This window comes from Nelumbo lutea, chromosome 3 (genome assembly GCF_056320005.1).
Source record: "Nelumbo lutea isolate HS-2025 chromosome 3, American lotus-T2T, whole genome shotgun sequence".
NCBI lineage: Eukaryota > Viridiplantae > Streptophyta > Magnoliopsida > Proteales > Nelumbonaceae > Nelumbo > Nelumbo lutea.
The window spans coordinates 31,959,789-31,978,426 of record NC_142686.1 but is presented as its reverse complement, the minus strand read 5'-3'; the positions used below and the strand labels follow the sequence as shown (position 1 = coordinate 31,978,426).

The following is an 18,638-nucleotide window of genomic DNA, read 5'->3' as shown; positions in this document are numbered from 1 at the left end:
TTAAGGAGTCTTTGCACATGAGCTTCGGTGAAGGGATCCACATGAAGCAAAAAATTCAGCAAGGTCACCATGAAAGTACTCATTCGCATTGTCAAACTAGAAGATTTGTATCTTAGTTTGGAATTGGTTAAATACCATACATAGGAAATCTTTCACAAGTTTAGGTACTTCATCTCTCGAGTGCATTAGGTAAACCCATGTGTAATAGGAATAATCATCAATGAGCATGATAAAATATTTGTAGCCACTTTCAGAAGGTAGAGTAACAAGGCCCCCTAACATTAGAATAATCAATATTCAACGGGAAAGCTAATCTTTTATTTCTTAAAGGAAAAAATCCTACAATGTTATTTTGTTGACATGTATGACACTGCAATTCAGTTGACATTGACTTCAAGAATTCTGGAAACAAACACTTTAACGTCTCAAAGGACATATGACTAAGACGATAATGCCACAAATCGACTCTTAGAGGACTGACTCGTAGACCTTGTAGCTTCAAGACCAACTTTATTCTCTATCCCATATAGACAACAAGTTAATAGGTAATTTTGGAACATTAAACACATCTGAAAGAAAGAAACCAAATGGCAGAGGGATAGATCTTTGACCAGCTATGGAATAGAATGAATCATTAGCTAGTCTCACTATTTCTTCACTAGAAAGAAGTGTATAGGATTGAAACAAAGTTGATTTACCAGTCATATGATTAGAAGCTCTGGAATTAATAATCCAATGTGATTCCAAAGACTGGAAAGACACATGGAAAGCAGAGGCAGAGGGATAGATCTTTGACCAGCTATGGAATAGAATGAATCATTAGCTAGTCTCACTATTTCTCTACTAGAAAGAAGTGTATAGGATTGAAACAAAGTTGATTTACCAGTCATATGATTAGAAGCTCTGGAATTAATAATCCAATGTGATTCCAAAGACTGGAAAGACACATGGAAAGCAGAGGCAGTGTTACTTGATGTAGACGCAAAGGAGATTTGAGGGGCTAGGGCCAGAGTCCACCTTCCGCAGTCCTCTACCATACATTTCCAAATGATCACAGAAGGCACTGATAAACTCTTCCATGGGATCTGAACCAGATGGACATTCCTGAGACGTACTCATAGTAGAGCTATTTGCTTGTTTCTGGGAGGCCATATTTTTTGTAATATACTTCTTGGGAACAGGTTTCTTATTTTGCTTTGGTGCTGGTTTTTTATTTAACTCTTCAGCTCATTTTGGTTTTGCCAACTAGATCCCAACAACTGTCACGAGCCATATTTTTTGTAATATACTTCTTGGGAACAGGTTTCTTATTTTGCTTTGGTGCTGGTTTTTTATTTAACTCTTCAGCTCATTTTGGTTTTGCCAACTAGATCCCAACAACTGTCACGAGTATGTCTAGGTCTCTGGCAATGAGTGCACCATATCTTATCTTTCTCATCTCTTTCTTTTGAAAGTACCCTTCCTCGTAGTAATCATACTTCCCTTTGTATCCAAGGGTATATGCTCCTCCTCAAGAGGATTCATTGCATTTCTCCTACTCTCCTCAAATTGGATCAATGCATACACCTCCTGGACAGAAGGAAGTTCCTTATTGCCCAAAATTTGGACCTGAATAGGTTCATATATTGGGTTCAATCCAAGCAAGAGGCAAACGCACATTGCTGAGATACAAGCTTCTTGTAGGCCTTGTCATCCTTGTCACTTTCTCCTTCAACGTTCTGATAATAATCAAGTTCTTTCCAGATGGATGTGAGAGTGGAGTAATAAGTTGAAAGACTATGTTCCCCTTGCTTGCATGTAGAAGACTCTGTTTGAGACTGATAAATTCTGGCATAGTGTCTTTGTTCAAAGTAGGTAGATTTTGCTTGTTCCCAGATTTCATGGTCTGTATCTGCCCACATAAAATTCTGTATAATTGATGGCAGCATAGAAGTAGCCAAGACATGATTGGGAAATTTTCCTGGTTCCGCTTATGCTCAGCAGTGCCCGACTTCGGCTCCTCCACTGTTCCATTTATGTAGCCACTTTTTCCGCTAGCTGTGATGTATTGGCCATGCTAGATTGTTCATACCATCAAGAGGGGTGATGGTCATAGGAAAATTCATATGATCTGAACCATTACCAAGCCTTCTTTGATTTGTAGTTACACTTCAAGTAGCAGAATCATCTGATGCCATTGGAACTATGCTGTAACCACACTTATCACTTCAGTTCACACTGAGTTGGAATTACCCAAACGAAGCCACTTGAAAATTAAACTGAGCACTCCCACACCTTCCAGGGACACACTATACCACTCTCACGCTTGGACAACAGCAACTTACCACAAACCAGACTGATCTCACTAAAACAGCAAAGCGTCACTGTTACTGCATAAATAAGTCATCCTAGACCTCATGATTGCACATACCACACTGCATAGGGATCACACAATTCTGTGCATACATTACGTGTAAAGTATGCAGGTGGGACAATATAGCTTTGCAAAAATGGATTTTAATTTTAAACCTTGTTCTTCCTGGTGCAGGTTCTCTTCCAAAATGATTCACCTGCAACATTGCTTGCACGTGTAATTGGAATCATAGGCCCCATCGACCAAAGCATGCTTGCAAAGGGACGAGATGTATACAAATATTTCACCAAAAATCATATGCTTTATGAACGGAATCAGGTGACTTTTGTTCCCATCTTTTTCCAACATACTGTTTTCTGTTTCTCTTTTAAGTTTGACATTATTAGCATGGTTTTCAAGGCGCCAAGGCGAGGCTAGGCGACAGGAGGGCGCCTTCTTGCCTAGTTGCCTAGGCGATGGATTTTTTGAAGTACAAACATGTATCCTATGGTAGTTCCCTAGGTTCCATAATCATATTTCCTTAATAAATATCCATAATTTTCATAAGAAAAGTATAAACTTCATGTTAAAGTATAGAAAATCAACATAGTCCAACATATTCATGAGAAGAAAAAGAAGAAAGAAAAGAAAATTAAAAAAATATAGGGGCTGAAAGCCTATTTCTGTTACAGGAAAAGAAGAAAAAAAAAGGTGTAAGAAGAATATAAACATGCAAAATTAGTAAAGAAAAATAAGAAAATGTGTTGATTGGACAACATTTTATGTTCTTCCTTGCTTATTGGTTCAGGTTTTGAAGTCTTTGAGGGTTCAATACAGCATTTAGCAATGTTTGTGTTGATTAAACCCTAACAAATAAGAAAGCAATAAAAAGAAATTAGTATATAAACACACAAAATGAATATTTTAGTTTAAATACGTCTATTTTATAATTATAACATCAAAAAATGAAGAACATAAAAGTTTTTTATAACACACTATAGGAAACTACTTGGTGGTCAGGCGAGGCGAGCCTTCAAGGGCGCCTTGTCACCTAGGCATCACCTTGACAACTATGATTATTAGTAATTGAGCTGGGTAACTATTTGGTGCATTTGGATGTATATCATTCTTTTGTCCTTCCCTGGTCTTTTTCTATTTCAAAGTTGGTAGGAAATAATATAGCATTTAACCAGATCATGCATCACTTTAAATTAATGTTCTATCATGCCAAGAGAAATTACCTTTTTGGATTCTGAAGCACTTTGAGACATAACTGTACCATATATTAACCCACTGCTAACTTGAGCAATATGTGGAAAGCACAAGAAGCAAGGAAACTTATTATTGGTTTCAGAGCGAAAGTGAAACTTATGTTAAAGAAACATTGCTGCATTGCCAACTCCAGTGAAATACATCCTAGGTGCTTTCTAGCACTTTCTGCATGCTTGCTGTGTATACAGCTTGGCAAGTGTTGAGTGGCACTAGTTTAAGGGCACTTTTATCTTTCTTTAACTTATATTAGGGTAAATTTCTTAAAGCACCCCAAAGGTTTAGGGAATTGACTAACTCTATCCTTAGTTCCTTACTGTTTACATATTGTCTTAAAGTACTCTTAAGTTTTCTGACAATTCTCTAAAACCTTCCCAGCTGTTAACTTTCCGTTACACTCTGTCACATGTGATATCATGTGATTGATATATTTTTCAAAAATTCCTAAGATACACTTTATCATCTTTTGCAGTGATTTTTGGGTTCCAATAAACCCTAACCCAATCTGTTCAGACGATTGTGAGAGAACTTGATAGCAGCAGTCCTGTTAGCCCCCAAAAGACCAAAAATCTCATTCTCTCTATTATCTCTTGTCTCATTCCGGAAATCCATAACCAAACTTGACACCAAGCTTCTCCTCCAGTGCCAGACAACCGATTCCGGCTATTACACCGTCCAGCAATAAGAAAAAGAAAAACCAAATATTTACTCTTAGGCCACAAATGATCAAACCTTGGATTGCCATTGTATGCTTGACGACAAATCGAATTAGGTTTCTGCAAAGGCAAGCATAGCTGGGGGACTACCTATTGCAAACACCGGAGTTGGAAAAACCAACCCTTAAGCACTCCATTGAAACAAAGATTGCAATAGAGGCCCAGATAACGAGATGGTTTTTATAACCATCTCCACTATATTGGAAGGTAGTTTAAGTAGAAAACTAATAAGATTGTCGAAAGGTGGTTTGGGGGAGGCTTCCGGTTAGGGCGTTATGGGAAATGCCCAAAGAACTGAGTGATGTTGGTAAAAAATCTACGTCTCTTCTGTCTAGCTTGTAGGTTCTTAATTAATTTAAAAGAAAAAATTAAGATTTGAGAGGGAGAGAGTTTGCTTTTCAATCTTTTTCTTTTCTAGGTCTAAATATTTTGTCAATGTCTGGTCGAGAATTGAATTTGGGGTAAATTGGACTACTTTGGGTAAGCTGGAAACAACATCTATTTGGCACTCGTCTGGCCATTGTAGTCGGTTGTTCGGTGCTGGAGAAGAAGCTTGGAGTTCAAAGTTGGTTTTGAACTTCTGGAACAAGACAAGAGAAGCAGAGGGACCTGTTATGCCATGGTTGTTGGGGTTTGTAACAGGTAAGCAGTTTTATTTTGAAACGTCCTGGTTGTTTTATTTTGAAAATTTGAGAAGTAATAGAGGGTATATTTGTCATTTTGCTTCTTTATGTCAATATTTAACGAGGATGGCAATTGTTAGAAAAGTTAGGGATAGTTTAAAAAGTATGTAAATAGTAAGGGCAGTTAGTCAATTTCCTAAACTTTAGGGGTACTTTAAGAAATTTGCCCTTTATATTATACTATTAGGGGGTGATATTATAATTTTATATGTATCCTTACTATACAATGCTGATACTTGCCTTGGTTTCACATAATGCTGATGTGTGAACACTTGGTGGAAAAGCTTTTATATCTATGTCTGACTTGCCTAGACATTTTTTATGTTGCTAGTGTTGTAAGTCAATATGTGCATCGTTCTCACCTATCTCATCTAGTAGCTGTTGGAAAGAAACTTTTGTTACTTAGAAGGTTCTCTTGGCAGAGGATAGTTACATATTCATTGGGGAATGAGGATGAAATTGAATTAAATCAAATTCGGATAAGAAACATAGGTGATTCAAATCCGACGGATATTCAGATATCCCAATTTGATTTCGATTCAATTATATCATCAGATATCCAATTCGTATTCGACACTGTACTGTGAAAGAAGAAGAGGAAGAAAAAATGAAAGGAAGAGAGGGATTTGGATGTTCATGTGTGGGTGAAAACTGATGATTGATTGAGAAATGAGGACTTCAGTACCTCTGCATGAAATGGACTGGAAATGAGATTTCTCACCTCTCTTTATTACCGGCAGTGAGACAGCAACAAGTCAGCAAATCCAGAGATGGCGATAACACTGGATTATCCAAACTTCGGTTTAGGGTTTCTGTGTTTCTGCAGTTTCGCCAGTCACTGTTGGAAAGTTTCAGATGTGGCAAGAACAAAAAGAGTTGGAGAAGTTGTTGATCAAATCATTTGATGGGTCAGAGAGAGAGAGATTGAAGTTGGTAGCTTACTGAAAAGGAGAGACAATCTTCTTAAACATTCTCCTCCATATCTCTCTGCCATTTCTGCTCTCCAACAGTTTCTCGGTCATCATCACAAGAATACCACTGTTTCTTTGAACATGGTTTGTTGGGGATGAGAACCTTTTGACGTGATTGCAATTTTGTTGGGTGCAGCAGAAAATTTTAAATGTGGCAATGCTGGCAACAATGAAATTTGAAAGAGTTGGAGAAGAGGGAATTCTGATTTCTGACCTATTTGATGACTTGTCAGTCATCAATGTCAACTTGTCAATCATCAATGTCAAGGGCTGGATTATTTAGGACCATGTAGTTTCAATTTAATTTCAGAACTACAGTTGGTTTTATTTAGGACCATTTTGGTCCTACGGTTGGGTTGCTCCATTATGACCTTGGTGACCAGGGTTCAAATCTTGGAAACAGATTGGGTTGGATCTGGACTTTAGTGAATTGAATCAAGGGATATCCGATTCTGGCACAAACGGATTGGACTCAAATTTGAATTGGATCGATGTCCAATCCATTTAGATCCCTAATGTTCACCATGTATACTTAAAATTGAAGCCTATATACCATTGTGATTAGGCTTGTGGGTGACAGAAGGTCTACTTCAAGGCAATGTACATTTGTTGAATGAAACATGGTTTCTTGGGGAAGGAAACAATCCTGTGGTTAGATTGTGTGTGGAACCTGAATATGGCACATGGAGTTTCAGAATTGCCATGGCTGAACAAGAGTTGTCTTTGAAGGTCCTATGAAGTTGTTTTGTGACAACAAACAGTTATCAACTTTGCCAATAATCCTGTCCAGCATGATTGTATAAAACATATAGAAGCTGAAAAGGCATTTTATACATGAAAGAGTTGCCAGTGGAGAAATCTATTTGTGAGGTCATGTTACCAGCTTGCTGACTACTTGACCAAAGATGATCCTTGACACAATGGAAAACAATCTATGCAAGTTAGGCATGCACAATATTTATGCCTAGCTTGAGGGGGAGTGTGAAAGGCACCAGTTTAAGGGCTTTTTACTAGTGGGGCTGGGGGGGGTGAAATTATAGCATAAATACTAATGAATGGTCAAGCCCAATGTTTTGGGTCTCTTCAAACTTGTTTCTTTCTTTTGCTCCTTTCTTTTTCTTTCTTCACTTTCTAAACCTAGAATTTTCTTCAAGATAAGCTAACTGTAGTCTGTAGGTAACATAACTTTTATTGGCATCCATTCTTGACTTGGGTACGTTATGACCTCTGAACAAGTCATTGTACTTTCGGGGTTGTTCTTCCTAATATATCTAGTTTGCTTGGCTATGTCAAAATATTCAATAATAGAATGATTTATTTTTCCTTTTCATAAAAATTGTACTTCTGAAACATCTTTCTGGTGTTTCTGCTGAGAATGCTTTTCCCCTTTCTTTTCAGGAAACCAATAGACTGGAATATCTGATCCCTAAGAAGACATCTCTAAGGCACCGACTGCCAATGGGGGACCAAGGCTTCATTGATTTTGTTGCCCATCTCCTTGAAATAAATCCAAAGAAGCGACCCTCAGCATCGGAGGCTTTGAAGCACGCATGGCTCTCCTATCCATATGAACCCATCTCATCTTAGTCATTCAGGACAATTCTTGGAGGAGATGACGTGCTACAGATATCCCTGAGCTTGGGTGGTGTTTGGTGATCGAGGAGAAAGAGCATTCTCAGTTTAGCTGCAACCAGTCAATAGAGAAACCATTGGAAATATGCTTCACAAAGGATGCTGGCTCTGCGGTTCCTGCATTCCAAATGGGTGGCGGTCCATGGGAAGGTGTTGTTTGGCTTGTTTGACGGACTCTCCCACATTATCGAGTTGTATCCTAACTTGCTGTAACTTGATGTAATTTTTGCCTGCACCACTATTTCTTGGCTATTTTTTTTGCTTGCTTGCTCTGGTGGGAAGGGAATGTTGCTCCTGTTGTATATGATGTGATTATTCTTTTAAGGGTTCTTTGGTAATCTTTTTATGCAATAGCTGCCTGCTTATCAAATACTTGGTTGGCTTGAAACATGGGACTGACTGCGGTTGGGGGGTTGGTAGTGGGCCTATGAGTATGATCACTTTTTTTTACATATAATTGGTGAATGTATTATAAACAGAGTTATGTAGACATGTACCAGAGGACGACCACAATTGAATCTTGTAACGTGAAGAAAATTGTCTCTTTTGGGGTCCAGCCCCATTCATGTTCAAAATCACTGTTTTATTTTGTTTTCTTTTCATGTGGGAGCGGGACAGGAATGCGAGGGGGGATTAATGCCAATGTTTTGGTATTTCAGATTCAGTGCAACAGATGACTGTTTGATGTTTCCTTATACCGGGTTTATGTTGGGGTTGTGGGGGATATGGTAACTGGACCTCATGGTTGGAAATTGGAATACAACATAAAAACCGATTATTATTATTATTATTATTATTTTTTGGCTAGATACATAAAAACCGATTTGCATGCCTTTCCAATTTGCCTTGGTTGTTTTCTTTTGCTGGAATTTGAAATTTAGTTAAACAAGAGAATTTCTGCGTATGTACATGGGACTATGGCCTATGAGGATGAAGACACAGATATAGTGAAAGCTAGGTTTTTGGCTTTAAGAGTAAGATGGTAATTTTGTGCTTTTTGGGTTTTTAGCGAAATGAGCTTTAATGTGGGACCAAACCAGTTTGGGACATTCGGGATCTGCTACCCATAAATTGTTCCACATCTGTACCCACATACCGCTACCGTGTATTGGGAACTTCCCATGGGTAGAGATGTGGGAACTGGGAATCACAGATCCGAGCCCAAATTTGGGACCATCCCTTGGTCCTCAGAACCCAAAAAACTCATTGCCTTCCAATAAGTATTCTTTACCTTTTTTTTTTTTTCTTGTTTAAATGAAACATGCACAGCAGTGCAAGTACTATATTTTGTTATCGTTTTAAACTTAGTCAAATCAGACTCCCATCTCTAACGACCATGTTAAGATCTTACAATTGCCCACAGCTTCAAGGACAAAATTGTTGGACTCAGGGTCCATTCCGTCCCTAATTTGGGAGTTCAAATCAGCCCCCCACAAGATTGCTCCCCCACAATGTCCCACAGTACATTTTTGTCGTATATTGGAAATGTCTCTCGATGATGATATCATCATTTTTGGGATTATCATTGGGAGATGTTCCCAATACATAACAGGGATGTATTGTGGGACATTGTGGGGGAGCAATCTTGTGGGAGACTGATTTGGTTTCATTATCTCCAATCTGTACTGAAAAGGGCGACTGAGTTTGAGGTTTCTCCTTCAAACTCAGTAGAGGGCATTTGACAATGGCTGAAGTTGCTGATCTGAACTACATTCTATATATTTTTTTCTAGATAAAGGCTATTAACCAACATTGTGTCCTAACTTTTGTCATTTTTTTGCACAAAGGTACCATTCTCAGATCCGAACCTGTATTTTCACACTTTGACAGCCCAAGATTTTTCCATTACGCCAAGTAATAGAAAATGTATAATAATCAACCACTTGAGTCTCAGCCGCTGAATAACTCAGAACTTTGTTAATAACAAAGAAACAAAGAAACTCAGTTAATTCAGCCACTGTTACCAAATCTAATCCAATGGTCTCTTATTCCTACGCTCCCTAGAACATTGTGCACTTACCTCTTCCTTCACGTTTAATCCACTAAATGGGGGAAAAATACTATTTAACTACATACCAACCATACTTTAGCCTACATTATAATTATATCACTTTGTAACTAATTGTATGGGATTTAGGGAAGATATTTAAAATATAAAGTCAATCTGCACCAACTAGGACCCACCATCTCGCCTGTTCTGATTAGGTCAAAACTCTTTCTCTATTAGATGATCGGTCTTGAGTAGAAAACCCTACAGACCACAGTCCAGACAAACCCCTCTTGATCTAACGGCCAGGATAATCCCATCTTATTTGAAATTCCACCTACCCAATTCATCATATTGGTGAACCCGTTACATGGTCAAAAATCAAAAGTCTAGGATTTTGATTCAGTGAGGAAAAGCCTGCGTGATGGTGCAATTCTCTATTAACACTGGCATCTACTAAAAAAACCCAGGGCTAAGAACTATAATCAATTTGATCAAGTAGTTCAGTATCCAAAACTCATCATAGTCCGGATCTCCTCTGGACAAAAAACCGTGCCTAGCATAGAGTTTAGATCTGCGCCCCATAAGGGGCACCCCACTATGTCCAATAGTATATCATCCTTGCTGTGTATTGTGAATATCGTCCATTGATATTATTAGAATCGATGATATCATCATATGTTTCTAATACACGGCGAGGATATGCTGTGAAGTCACTAGCATAATCCGCGTGCTCACATTTTATACATGGTGGGCCCCAGTTTTATGATGAGATGTGCGGATACGGATGATGTTGGAACGTGTTGTAGTGGTTTTTCATTTTTTGTTGGCGGAAATCTCAATACAAGACAAACTAGACAAGTAGACAGGCTACCAGGTGCGTTTAAGTTCGACCCGAGTTCTAACCACACACTTCCCAACTAGTCATTCATGGCGAGATGTACCCGGTGCGCGGCTGCAATGGGCTGAAGGGACGTTGTTGGGACCAGATCCGACTCGTCTGTCTCTTTCAGTTAAAACGTAAACCAGTTTGAGGAGGGTGGATTTGGAATTCAGTGCGCGAATTTTCAGATTCCGTTATTTGGGGTTTCTTTTCGACATCGTGAAATTTGGAAAAATGAGGAGAAATCAGAAAGGCCAGTGAATTCCTCGCCAGAGTGTTGATCATTTCATTTCCACGGAATCGAGGGAGAATCGAAATTCAAATCCACTCACCTCTGGAAATCCGAATGCAGCCTAATCTGCAATCTCTCCTCACATTGGTAATAAGTTAACACGTTGTAAAGAGTTGTCAAAAGGATAAAAGAGGAAGCAGATCTGCTGATTGTTCTTCGTCTCTGTTCTCTTCTTCTCTCTTCTTTCTCGCGTCGGAAGGCGAGAAAATGGAGAAGGTAATGGCATCTTCTCTCCTCGTTGCTCTACTGATTTTCTGTTTGGGGAATCAGGTGAGATCGGATGCGTCCGATCATCGCTACAAGGCTGGAGATCCGGTGCCCCTTTACGCCAACAAGGTTGGCCCGTTTCACAATCCCAGGTGAGTCGATCAGCTTTCTGTTTACTTCTGTTTCTAAGATGATTTTGAGCTGATTTTGGTGCTTGTGCTTGATTTCTCTTCGTCCTTGTGCTGTTGGTTGTTGACTTTTCGGTTCTGGGGATTTTTCTGGGATTTATAGGGTTTTGGAGGATTTGGTGTCTTGATTTCCTTGTTTTGCTCAAGATTTTACTTTGCGAAATGTGAATTGCTGTGTGGATTATAAATTTCTGGGTGCTCAAATTGGATCTGAATTCGTTGTCGATGACTGTTAACTCAAATGGCGTTTACATGAGTGGCCTTTCGGTTCATTTAGTATAATGTTAGATTTTTGTTCTGTTAGTAAAGGGACTCGGAATCTGGGCAATGTGAATGGAGGAGTTCCGATTTGTTTAGTTAGATATGATTCAGAATGTGATATAGTTTCGGAAGATATTAAATGTCTTGATAGAATTTTTGGGTTGCTAGGATCTTGTTTGTTGTTTACTGTTGCCAGTTTTTCGTGAGATAGGTCTGATCCTATTGTTGGTGTTATTGGTTTCAGCGAAACATACCGCTACTTTGATCTTCCCTTCTGTTCACCAGGTTTGCATTCTTCATTTGTATTTTTTTTTTTTAATTTCTTTCCTCTCTGTTCGTTTTTCCATATGGGAGTTCATAGTATATCCTGGATCCTTATTACAGCTCATGTCACTGAGAAAAAAGAAGCTCTTGGTGAAGTTCTGAATGGGGATCGTTTGGTCAGTGCGCCTTACAAACTTGATTTCCTTTCTGAGAAAGACTCTGAACTTGTTTGCAAAAAGAAGTTGTCGACGGGAGAGGTTGCTCAATTCCGTAAGGCAGTTATCAACGATTACTACTTCCAGATGTACTATGATGATTTGCCGATCTGGGGTTTTATTGGGAAGGTTGACAAGGAAAGCAAAACTGATCCCAGCGAGTACAAGTATTTTCTTTATAAGCATATTCATTTTGACATCCTTTACAACAAAGACCGTGTCATTGAGATCAATGTTCGAACGGATCCCAATGCATTGGTGGATCTGACTGAGGATAAGGAGACTGAAGTGGAGTTCATGTACAGTGTGAAATGGAAGGAAACCGATACTCCTTTTGAGAAGAGGATGGAAAAATACTCTCAGTCATCCTCCCTGCCTCATCACTTGGAAATCCATTGGTTCTCAATTATAAATTCATGTGTTACAGTTCTCCTCCTAACAGGGTTTCTTGCCACTATTCTTATGCGAGTCCTTAAGAATGATTTTGTCAAGTAAGATACATTTTTCAAGTTGCAGTTCTGCATAGATATATATGTACATGCTCTACTTGGGATCTGCTATATGCGATCCTTACTGTGTTACTGTTCTAATTTATGTTGATCTATAAAAGGTATGCACATGATGAGGAAGCAGCTGACGACCAAGAAGAGACCGGATGGAAGTACATCCATGGTGATGTTTTCAGGTACCCAAAGAACAAGTCTTTGTTCGCTGCAGCCCTTGGTTCTGGAACCCAGCTTTTTACACTGTAAGTTCCTCATTGAGCATGATTTATCTATGAAATTATATAGTTTGATGTGGTTTTTTTATTCCAATTGTCGAGTTTATCTAATTCTAATTACCTTGTTTGACTACATTGGTTCCAGTACGGTGTTCATATTTATTCTTTCCCTAGTTGGGGTATTTTATCCATACAATAGAGGAGCTTTATTCACTGCACTGGTTGTCATATATGCTCTTACATCTGGGATTGCTGGGTATACTGCCACCTCTTTCTATTGTCAGCTTGAAGGAACAAATTGGGTATGGTAATCATTGATTTTTTCTGCAAGTATTTTTTTTTTTTTTGGTGTTTTGAGCTGTATGTTCATCAATCTGATGATGTTTCATCAACTTTTGTTTTGACAGGTAAGAAATCTGTTACTAACAGGATGCCTTTTCTGTGGACCCCTGTTCCTCACCTTCTGCTTCCTTAATACTGTTGCAATAGTTTATAGTGCCACTGCAGCACTGCCTTTTGGCACAATTGTGGTTATAGTTCTTATCTGGACATTAGTGACATCACCTCTGCTTGTGTTGGGTGGAATTGCTGGTAAGAACAGCAAGGCTGAGTTCCAAGCTCCTTGCCGCACCACAAAGTATCCCAGAGAGATTCCACCATTGCCTTGGTACCGAGGGACTCTTCCTCAGATGGCAATGGCGGGGTTTTTACCTTTCAGTGCTATCTATATTGAACTTTACTACATATTTGCCAGTGTGTGGGGTCACAGGATTTACACCATTTACAGCATCCTCTTTATTGTTTTCATTATTCTTTTGATTGTCACTGCCTTCATCACTGTTGCATTGACATACTTTCAACTTGCTGCGGAAGACCACGAGTGGTGGTGGAGGTATGCAATTTCTTCCCAATGTTCAGTAGTATCTTTTATAGACTTTTATCATGACAACCAAAAGACATGTTTTCAAGTTATGGTTTTGGTTTTGTAAGTTTTCATTTTGTTATTGTGATGTATATCTGACAATAGCAAATTCTTCAATAATTTTCAGTGTTACATTTCTTGTCATATGTATTAATGTTATCATTTAGCTTTATAAATTTGAAGTTTTGTAAGGTTCTTTGTTGTCTTGTAGGATCTAAACAATTGTTATGGTTTCTCTTTTTCCTTACTTTTTTTTCGTGTTCTTGAATTAAAAAATTGCAATTTGTTATGATCTTATGGTTCTTTTTGATGCATTTGTCATGATTTTATGATGAACCATTTGCTTAGTATATTTTTTTTTGAAAGGTAAAACCATTGATTTAGTATATTTTTTTTGAAAGGTAAAACCATTTGTTTAGTGTCCATACAGAGATAGAAGGAATTTAAGTACTCCCCCCTCTCTACTCCTTTCTGGTAAACTAGATCTGAAATTCTGTATTCTTTCTTTACCTCTTGTTTACACCCAAAGACTTTCTCTTTCTCATCCTACATCAGAGATTATTGGTTTTTTAACTACTTTATTCCTATAATTAGTTAATTTGGGATTAGTGTTTTTTTTTTTTAATTTCTCTTGAATTATATGTAAGATAAATCTTAAATTATTTTTATGATCAGTAACACTTTAAAATTTTAATAAATTTGTTCAATGGAGTTCTCTGTTAAGTAATTCTGTCCAAAACTTCCCTTTTGCTTTGTGTGGTGGTAGGGGTGCAACTTGGGTTGGTCAAAATTAGCATTTTACATTGTTTCACGCTTTGTGTTTTCCAGTTGGGCTCGTTCAAATTTTGAAAAAAAGCCCAACCTGAGCCCATCCAAGTTGCACCCCTAGGTGGTGGTCCCCAATGGCCTCATATCAGATAATTGATGAAACAAGGGGTTGCATTGAACAATCTAAAATGTATTTTCTGTGACAGTTATTGAACCAGAAGATCACCTTTTTCTTCACTGCGGTTTTGCCTCCAAGCTGTGGACAGGGGTGTTAGGTTTATTTGGGGAACAGAGATGCTTTCCAGAAATGATAAAGGAATTTCTGGAAGTGTTGCAGATTGGGGGCTTGAGTAGGAGTGGCAACCAAGGTTTAGAATATCAACACAATATACTCGATACAGGGCGTATCATATTGGTATCTGATGGCATGGGTGTAATGGCATGTTGCTGTTGAGGACCTATGGCGGCGGTTATCCATTATCACTGCTAAAAGTTTTGATTGGCAGTATATGTCAATGAATTGCTATATATTCATTGAAACCTTTGATAGTTTTCAATAGGCTGTCCCAACAGTTTGGACAACTGAAATATCCAATTACGCCACTGGTCCAAATTTGTTAGATCTATGGATTTTCCCAAGAAATTGGAAAAATCCAAAAACTATAAAAGAATAATTTCTTATATGTTATTATAAATGATTTTCATTGCAGGAAAGAACTATACTATGAATCTATCAATTATCTATTGAACCCATTGATTTAAGATTAATGTTTCTGCCCAGATGGGTGAAATAAGTTTTTTCAAAATTTAAATGACTTCACATGTGCCTTTTCATTGATGGGGAGGGGTATGTTCAAGTGCAGTGGGGTTAGCCCACAGGGTATATTTAAGTTTTATTTTTTGAAAAACTCAGGGTATGCTTAAGTCAATTTATGAAAACTCAGGGTATGTTTAAGTCTTTTGTGCTTTATTTTACACATATTAAATAATTTTTGTGGTAAGAGAGAACTATAAGATGGATATCAATGATCTATCACATTCATCGATCTAACAATGATGTGTCTTGTAATGATTTTTAGTAGATTGAAAGTTCAAAAATTGTTTGATGTATTATTAGTAAAGTTTTTGTATGAAATCTTCATGTTCCACACTTCCGGTATTGTTGATTGCAATGTATCTCTTCATTATTAAAATGTGCATTTTGTATATGTATATACCTTATTTATAGTTATGTTAACCTTAAATTTAGTGTTATTGATGTATTTGTGGGATTTGTAAGAGTTTTCCTAATGTATCTAAGTGTATTTCTATTTTTCCACCATATCCATGTGAGTCCGTATCCAAGCTTCCCAAGATGATACACGTTGCTGATATTTTGAACCTTGGTGGCAAGCTAAGTATGGAAAACAATACCTACTGTGGTTTTGGGCAATCTTGGAGGGAGAGGAATGCCTGTATCTTTTAAAACAAGCTTAGTGAAGAGACTTTGATAGCCAACAAAATAATAGAAATGCTACTGTCTTGGGCAGCCATGCATATATTTCTTGCTTTTTTTTTGTTTTTTTTTTTTGATTCAGACTTTTTGTTTCTATAAGAAAGATAATGTGATACATACATTCTCACAGCTTTTTGTAACTTTTTAATTTACAGTCCCTTGTTGTACATGGGCATTTTTCTCTATTTATAAATACAATACCAATTTTCAAAAAAAAAAAAAAAACTTATTAATATCTGTGATAGGCTGATAGCTCTCAATTTATTCTAAAATCTCATCTACAAGTGCAAGGTTTAAGATTAGTTCAGAGTTCTAAACTATTTATTGGGTCCTTTCTGATGATTTTGAAGTATTACAGTTGATGTTTTGCCATTTTGATTCTTCATTGCAGTTTCTAAGCACATCCATTATGTTGAGAAGTGTCTCTCCTGATTGCTTGGAACATCTCATAAATTGTCAATGGGGTTTTGTTTTTATTGTAGCTCTTTTTACATGTAGATTTTTCTGTGTGAGGTTGGGACATTGGCTTTTTTTTCCCCTTGTTTCATGATTGTCATTTTCCATTTTGTGTTACATGAATTCTCTTCAATAAGGGAGCTTTTGGGTGATGTCTAAATGGATTTATGTTTGGTTCTATGTATTGATATTTATGCCTTGGTTTGTCACAGGTCATTTCTATGTGGAGGTTCAACAGGTTTATTTATCTATGGCTACTGCTTGTATTATTATTATGCCCGATCAGATATGTCTGGTTTCATGCAAACTTCGTTCTTCTTTGGGTACATGGCTTGCATCTGCTATGGCTTCTTCCTCATGCTTGGGACTGTAGGTTTTCGTGCCTCCTTGCTTTTTGTCCGTCACATATATCGGTCCATTAAGTGTGAGTAGAGGGTTGATCTACTATCAGAATCATCAGGTATGTTTCTTCCTATTTCTATAGCCTCTGTCACTGGAACAGTTATATGTTTTTTGTTAAAAATAGTAGATGAAAGATCACCTTTTATCTGTGAAACCAGAAGCAGGGTTTGTGAGAAGGTCTTGTTTTCTCGTGGGATGGAGATTTAAGTAATACTGTTACACGGGGCAGTGTTGCACATAGCGAGAATGTTGGGCAGTGTCACTAATCTGAGAAGATACTGACGGGACTTGGAAAGAAGATTGTATCATTGTATGTACCTGCACTTCCTGGAAAACAAAGTTTCTCCCATCATTTATAGTTCTTGGTCCAGCATTCACAAATGACCCTTTTTCTTTTTCTTTTTTTAGATTTTTGTAGAATAGAGCTGCACAACGTTTGATTCCTCCCTGTTCGCAATTTGCAGGCATTTTGGGGAACCAAAACCTTACATAGTTAAATTTGGAAAGTTTTAATATTGATTATTAATAATTGTTTGTCTCAAGGCTCCGGAATGTTAGAAACTTGTTTTAATGTGATTTTTTTTAAGTCAATTTATTTTATATATGGTATAATAGGGGGTTGGGGGGTTGAATTGTTTGGTGCTTATTATTTGTTCTATGGACATGCAGACATCCATTTTCTACATTAATTTCTACTATTAGAGGGTTATGATCCGTGTTACAGAAAGTCAAATTTGAAAGTAGGGCCTGATTGCTGGTTTGCACAGAAATTCCTTCTTCCTGTGGGCCATTTTCGGTAGTGGTGGCAGGGCAGTCGCAGGTTTACAAGATTCTGTCATCAAACCATCAAGGGATACTATGGTATCTGAAATAAATTTATTTTTGGATATCTATCTCTAATAAGGCCTCCACTTCCATTAGGCCCAGGATCTGGTGCTGGCCTCACCAATGGCAATGATCCTGATCCGTTTAAAATACCCCACTAGAAGTTGCAGCACATGCATGATTCTAGGAGAAATGAAGGGAAAAGCCATTGTGGTTTGTGGATGTGTTCACATCTGCGCCCCGGGAGATGTTCTCAATGCACGCTGAGATGTGCATGTGGGGCGCAGATGTGAATTCATTGTGGGTCTCATGCAACCAGCCATATAGATTATTGACCTTCCATTTTCCTTCGATTTTCATTCCTTTCCAAGCCTCCCATAAAATCACAAACAAACAAGCAGTCAAGCCAAACTGTATCTGACTGATTTGTACGAAACCTTTCTATATGAAACCACCTAAGGAGACGCGCTCCAAATTGAATTGGACCTGTGGATTGGCGCACTCTTTATTCTACTAAAGGAGATCCAGAAGAAGGATATCTTTGAAGGCATATGCTTCTTCCTCCAAAGTCCAAACATGCTTGACCCAGTTCACCTCCCGACCCAACTCCCAAGCTGATCTAACAATAATAAAGGAACCATTCGGGTTTAGGGTCCAAACAGCCCGGTCCGGTCTATTAGAGACCACCACACCTTAGCATCTACTAGTAATAAGTATAAAAAACATCAGGGATATATTATAGGTGCAACTCTAATTTCCAAACTCCATCCGAAGATATAACCGGGTTTAACATTAGATTGATATCCACAAACACAACCTTCAATAGTAGACAACAAATTGATCAAGGGACCACAACTACACGGCAACCATTTATCAAGCCAAAAATGAGATGTTTCCCTCTCCCCTACATACCCACCACCCATAACATATTATCGACCAGATCAATCATCAGTTCACCTTCAAGGTTTTACAAAGTTTTCGTAACAAACCCATTACTGAGGAAAGCCTTGTAAAGTGTTTGCCAATGATTTTATAACAAAAATTTCCTAAAGTGAGAGGTAAAAAATCAGAACAAGTCTCAACACAAACGTCCTCTAATGATTTCCCAACAATTCACAATAGAAGTTTTCAGTAAAGCCGTCCGATCCT

General features: G+C 37.9%; 2 protein-coding genes across 7 annotated transcripts in view; both read left to right on the top strand.

Annotated features, from left to right (window-relative positions):
- Positions 1-8,183, top strand: part of LOC148864045 (uncharacterized) — a 33,227-nt gene extending 25,044 nt beyond the window's left edge. The window contains exons 7-8 of the mRNA XM_088981489.1: positions 2,528-2,671; positions 7,370-8,183. Coding sequence (XP_088837615.1) covers positions 2,528-2,671; positions 7,370-7,558 — 333 coding nt within the window. The 3' untranslated portion in view covers positions 7,559-8,183. The remainder of the gene's footprint in view (positions 1-2,527; positions 2,672-7,369) is intronic.
- A 2,454-nt stretch (positions 8,184-10,637) lies between these two features.
- Positions 10,638-17,207, top strand: LOC148864044 (transmembrane 9 superfamily member 3). 6 transcript variants are annotated; one of them, XR_016110867.1, is made up of 9 exons: positions 10,638-11,124; positions 11,666-11,706; positions 11,806-12,391; positions 12,511-12,648; positions 12,767-12,923; positions 13,029-13,513; positions 16,475-16,722; positions 16,823-16,974; positions 17,129-17,207. XR_016110867.1 is itself a non-coding variant. In XM_088981487.1 (8 exons), the coding sequence occupies exons 1-7, from the start codon at positions 10,973-10,975 to the stop codon at positions 16,692-16,694; spliced, it is 1,779 nt and encodes a 592-aa protein (XP_088837613.1). In that variant the 5' UTR covers positions 10,638-10,972; the 3' UTR covers positions 16,695-16,722; positions 16,823-17,207. The 6 variants fall into 6 exon arrangements, 2 of the variants coding, with proteins under 2 accessions (XP_088837613.1, XP_088837614.1); XR_016110869.1 differs by having other exon boundaries at positions 10,768-11,124; positions 16,829-16,974; XR_016110868.1 differs by having other exon boundaries at positions 10,768-11,124; positions 16,829-16,974; positions 17,073-17,207.
- The last annotated feature ends 1,431 nt before the right edge of the window (positions 17,208-18,638 follow it).

Coding starts and splice junctions, on each gene's coding strand:
- LOC148864044 (XM_088981487.1), top strand. CDS start 10,973: ATGGAGAAGGTAATGGCATCTTCTCTCCTCGTTGCTCTACTGATTTTC. Junction 12,649..12,766: donor GGAACCCAGCTTTTTACACT/GTAAGTTCCTCA, acceptor CATTGGTTCCAG/TACGGTGTTCATATTTATTC. Junction 13,514..16,474: donor GACCACGAGTGGTGGTGGAG/GTATGCAATTTC, acceptor GGTTTGTCACAG/GTCATTTCTATGTGGAGGTT.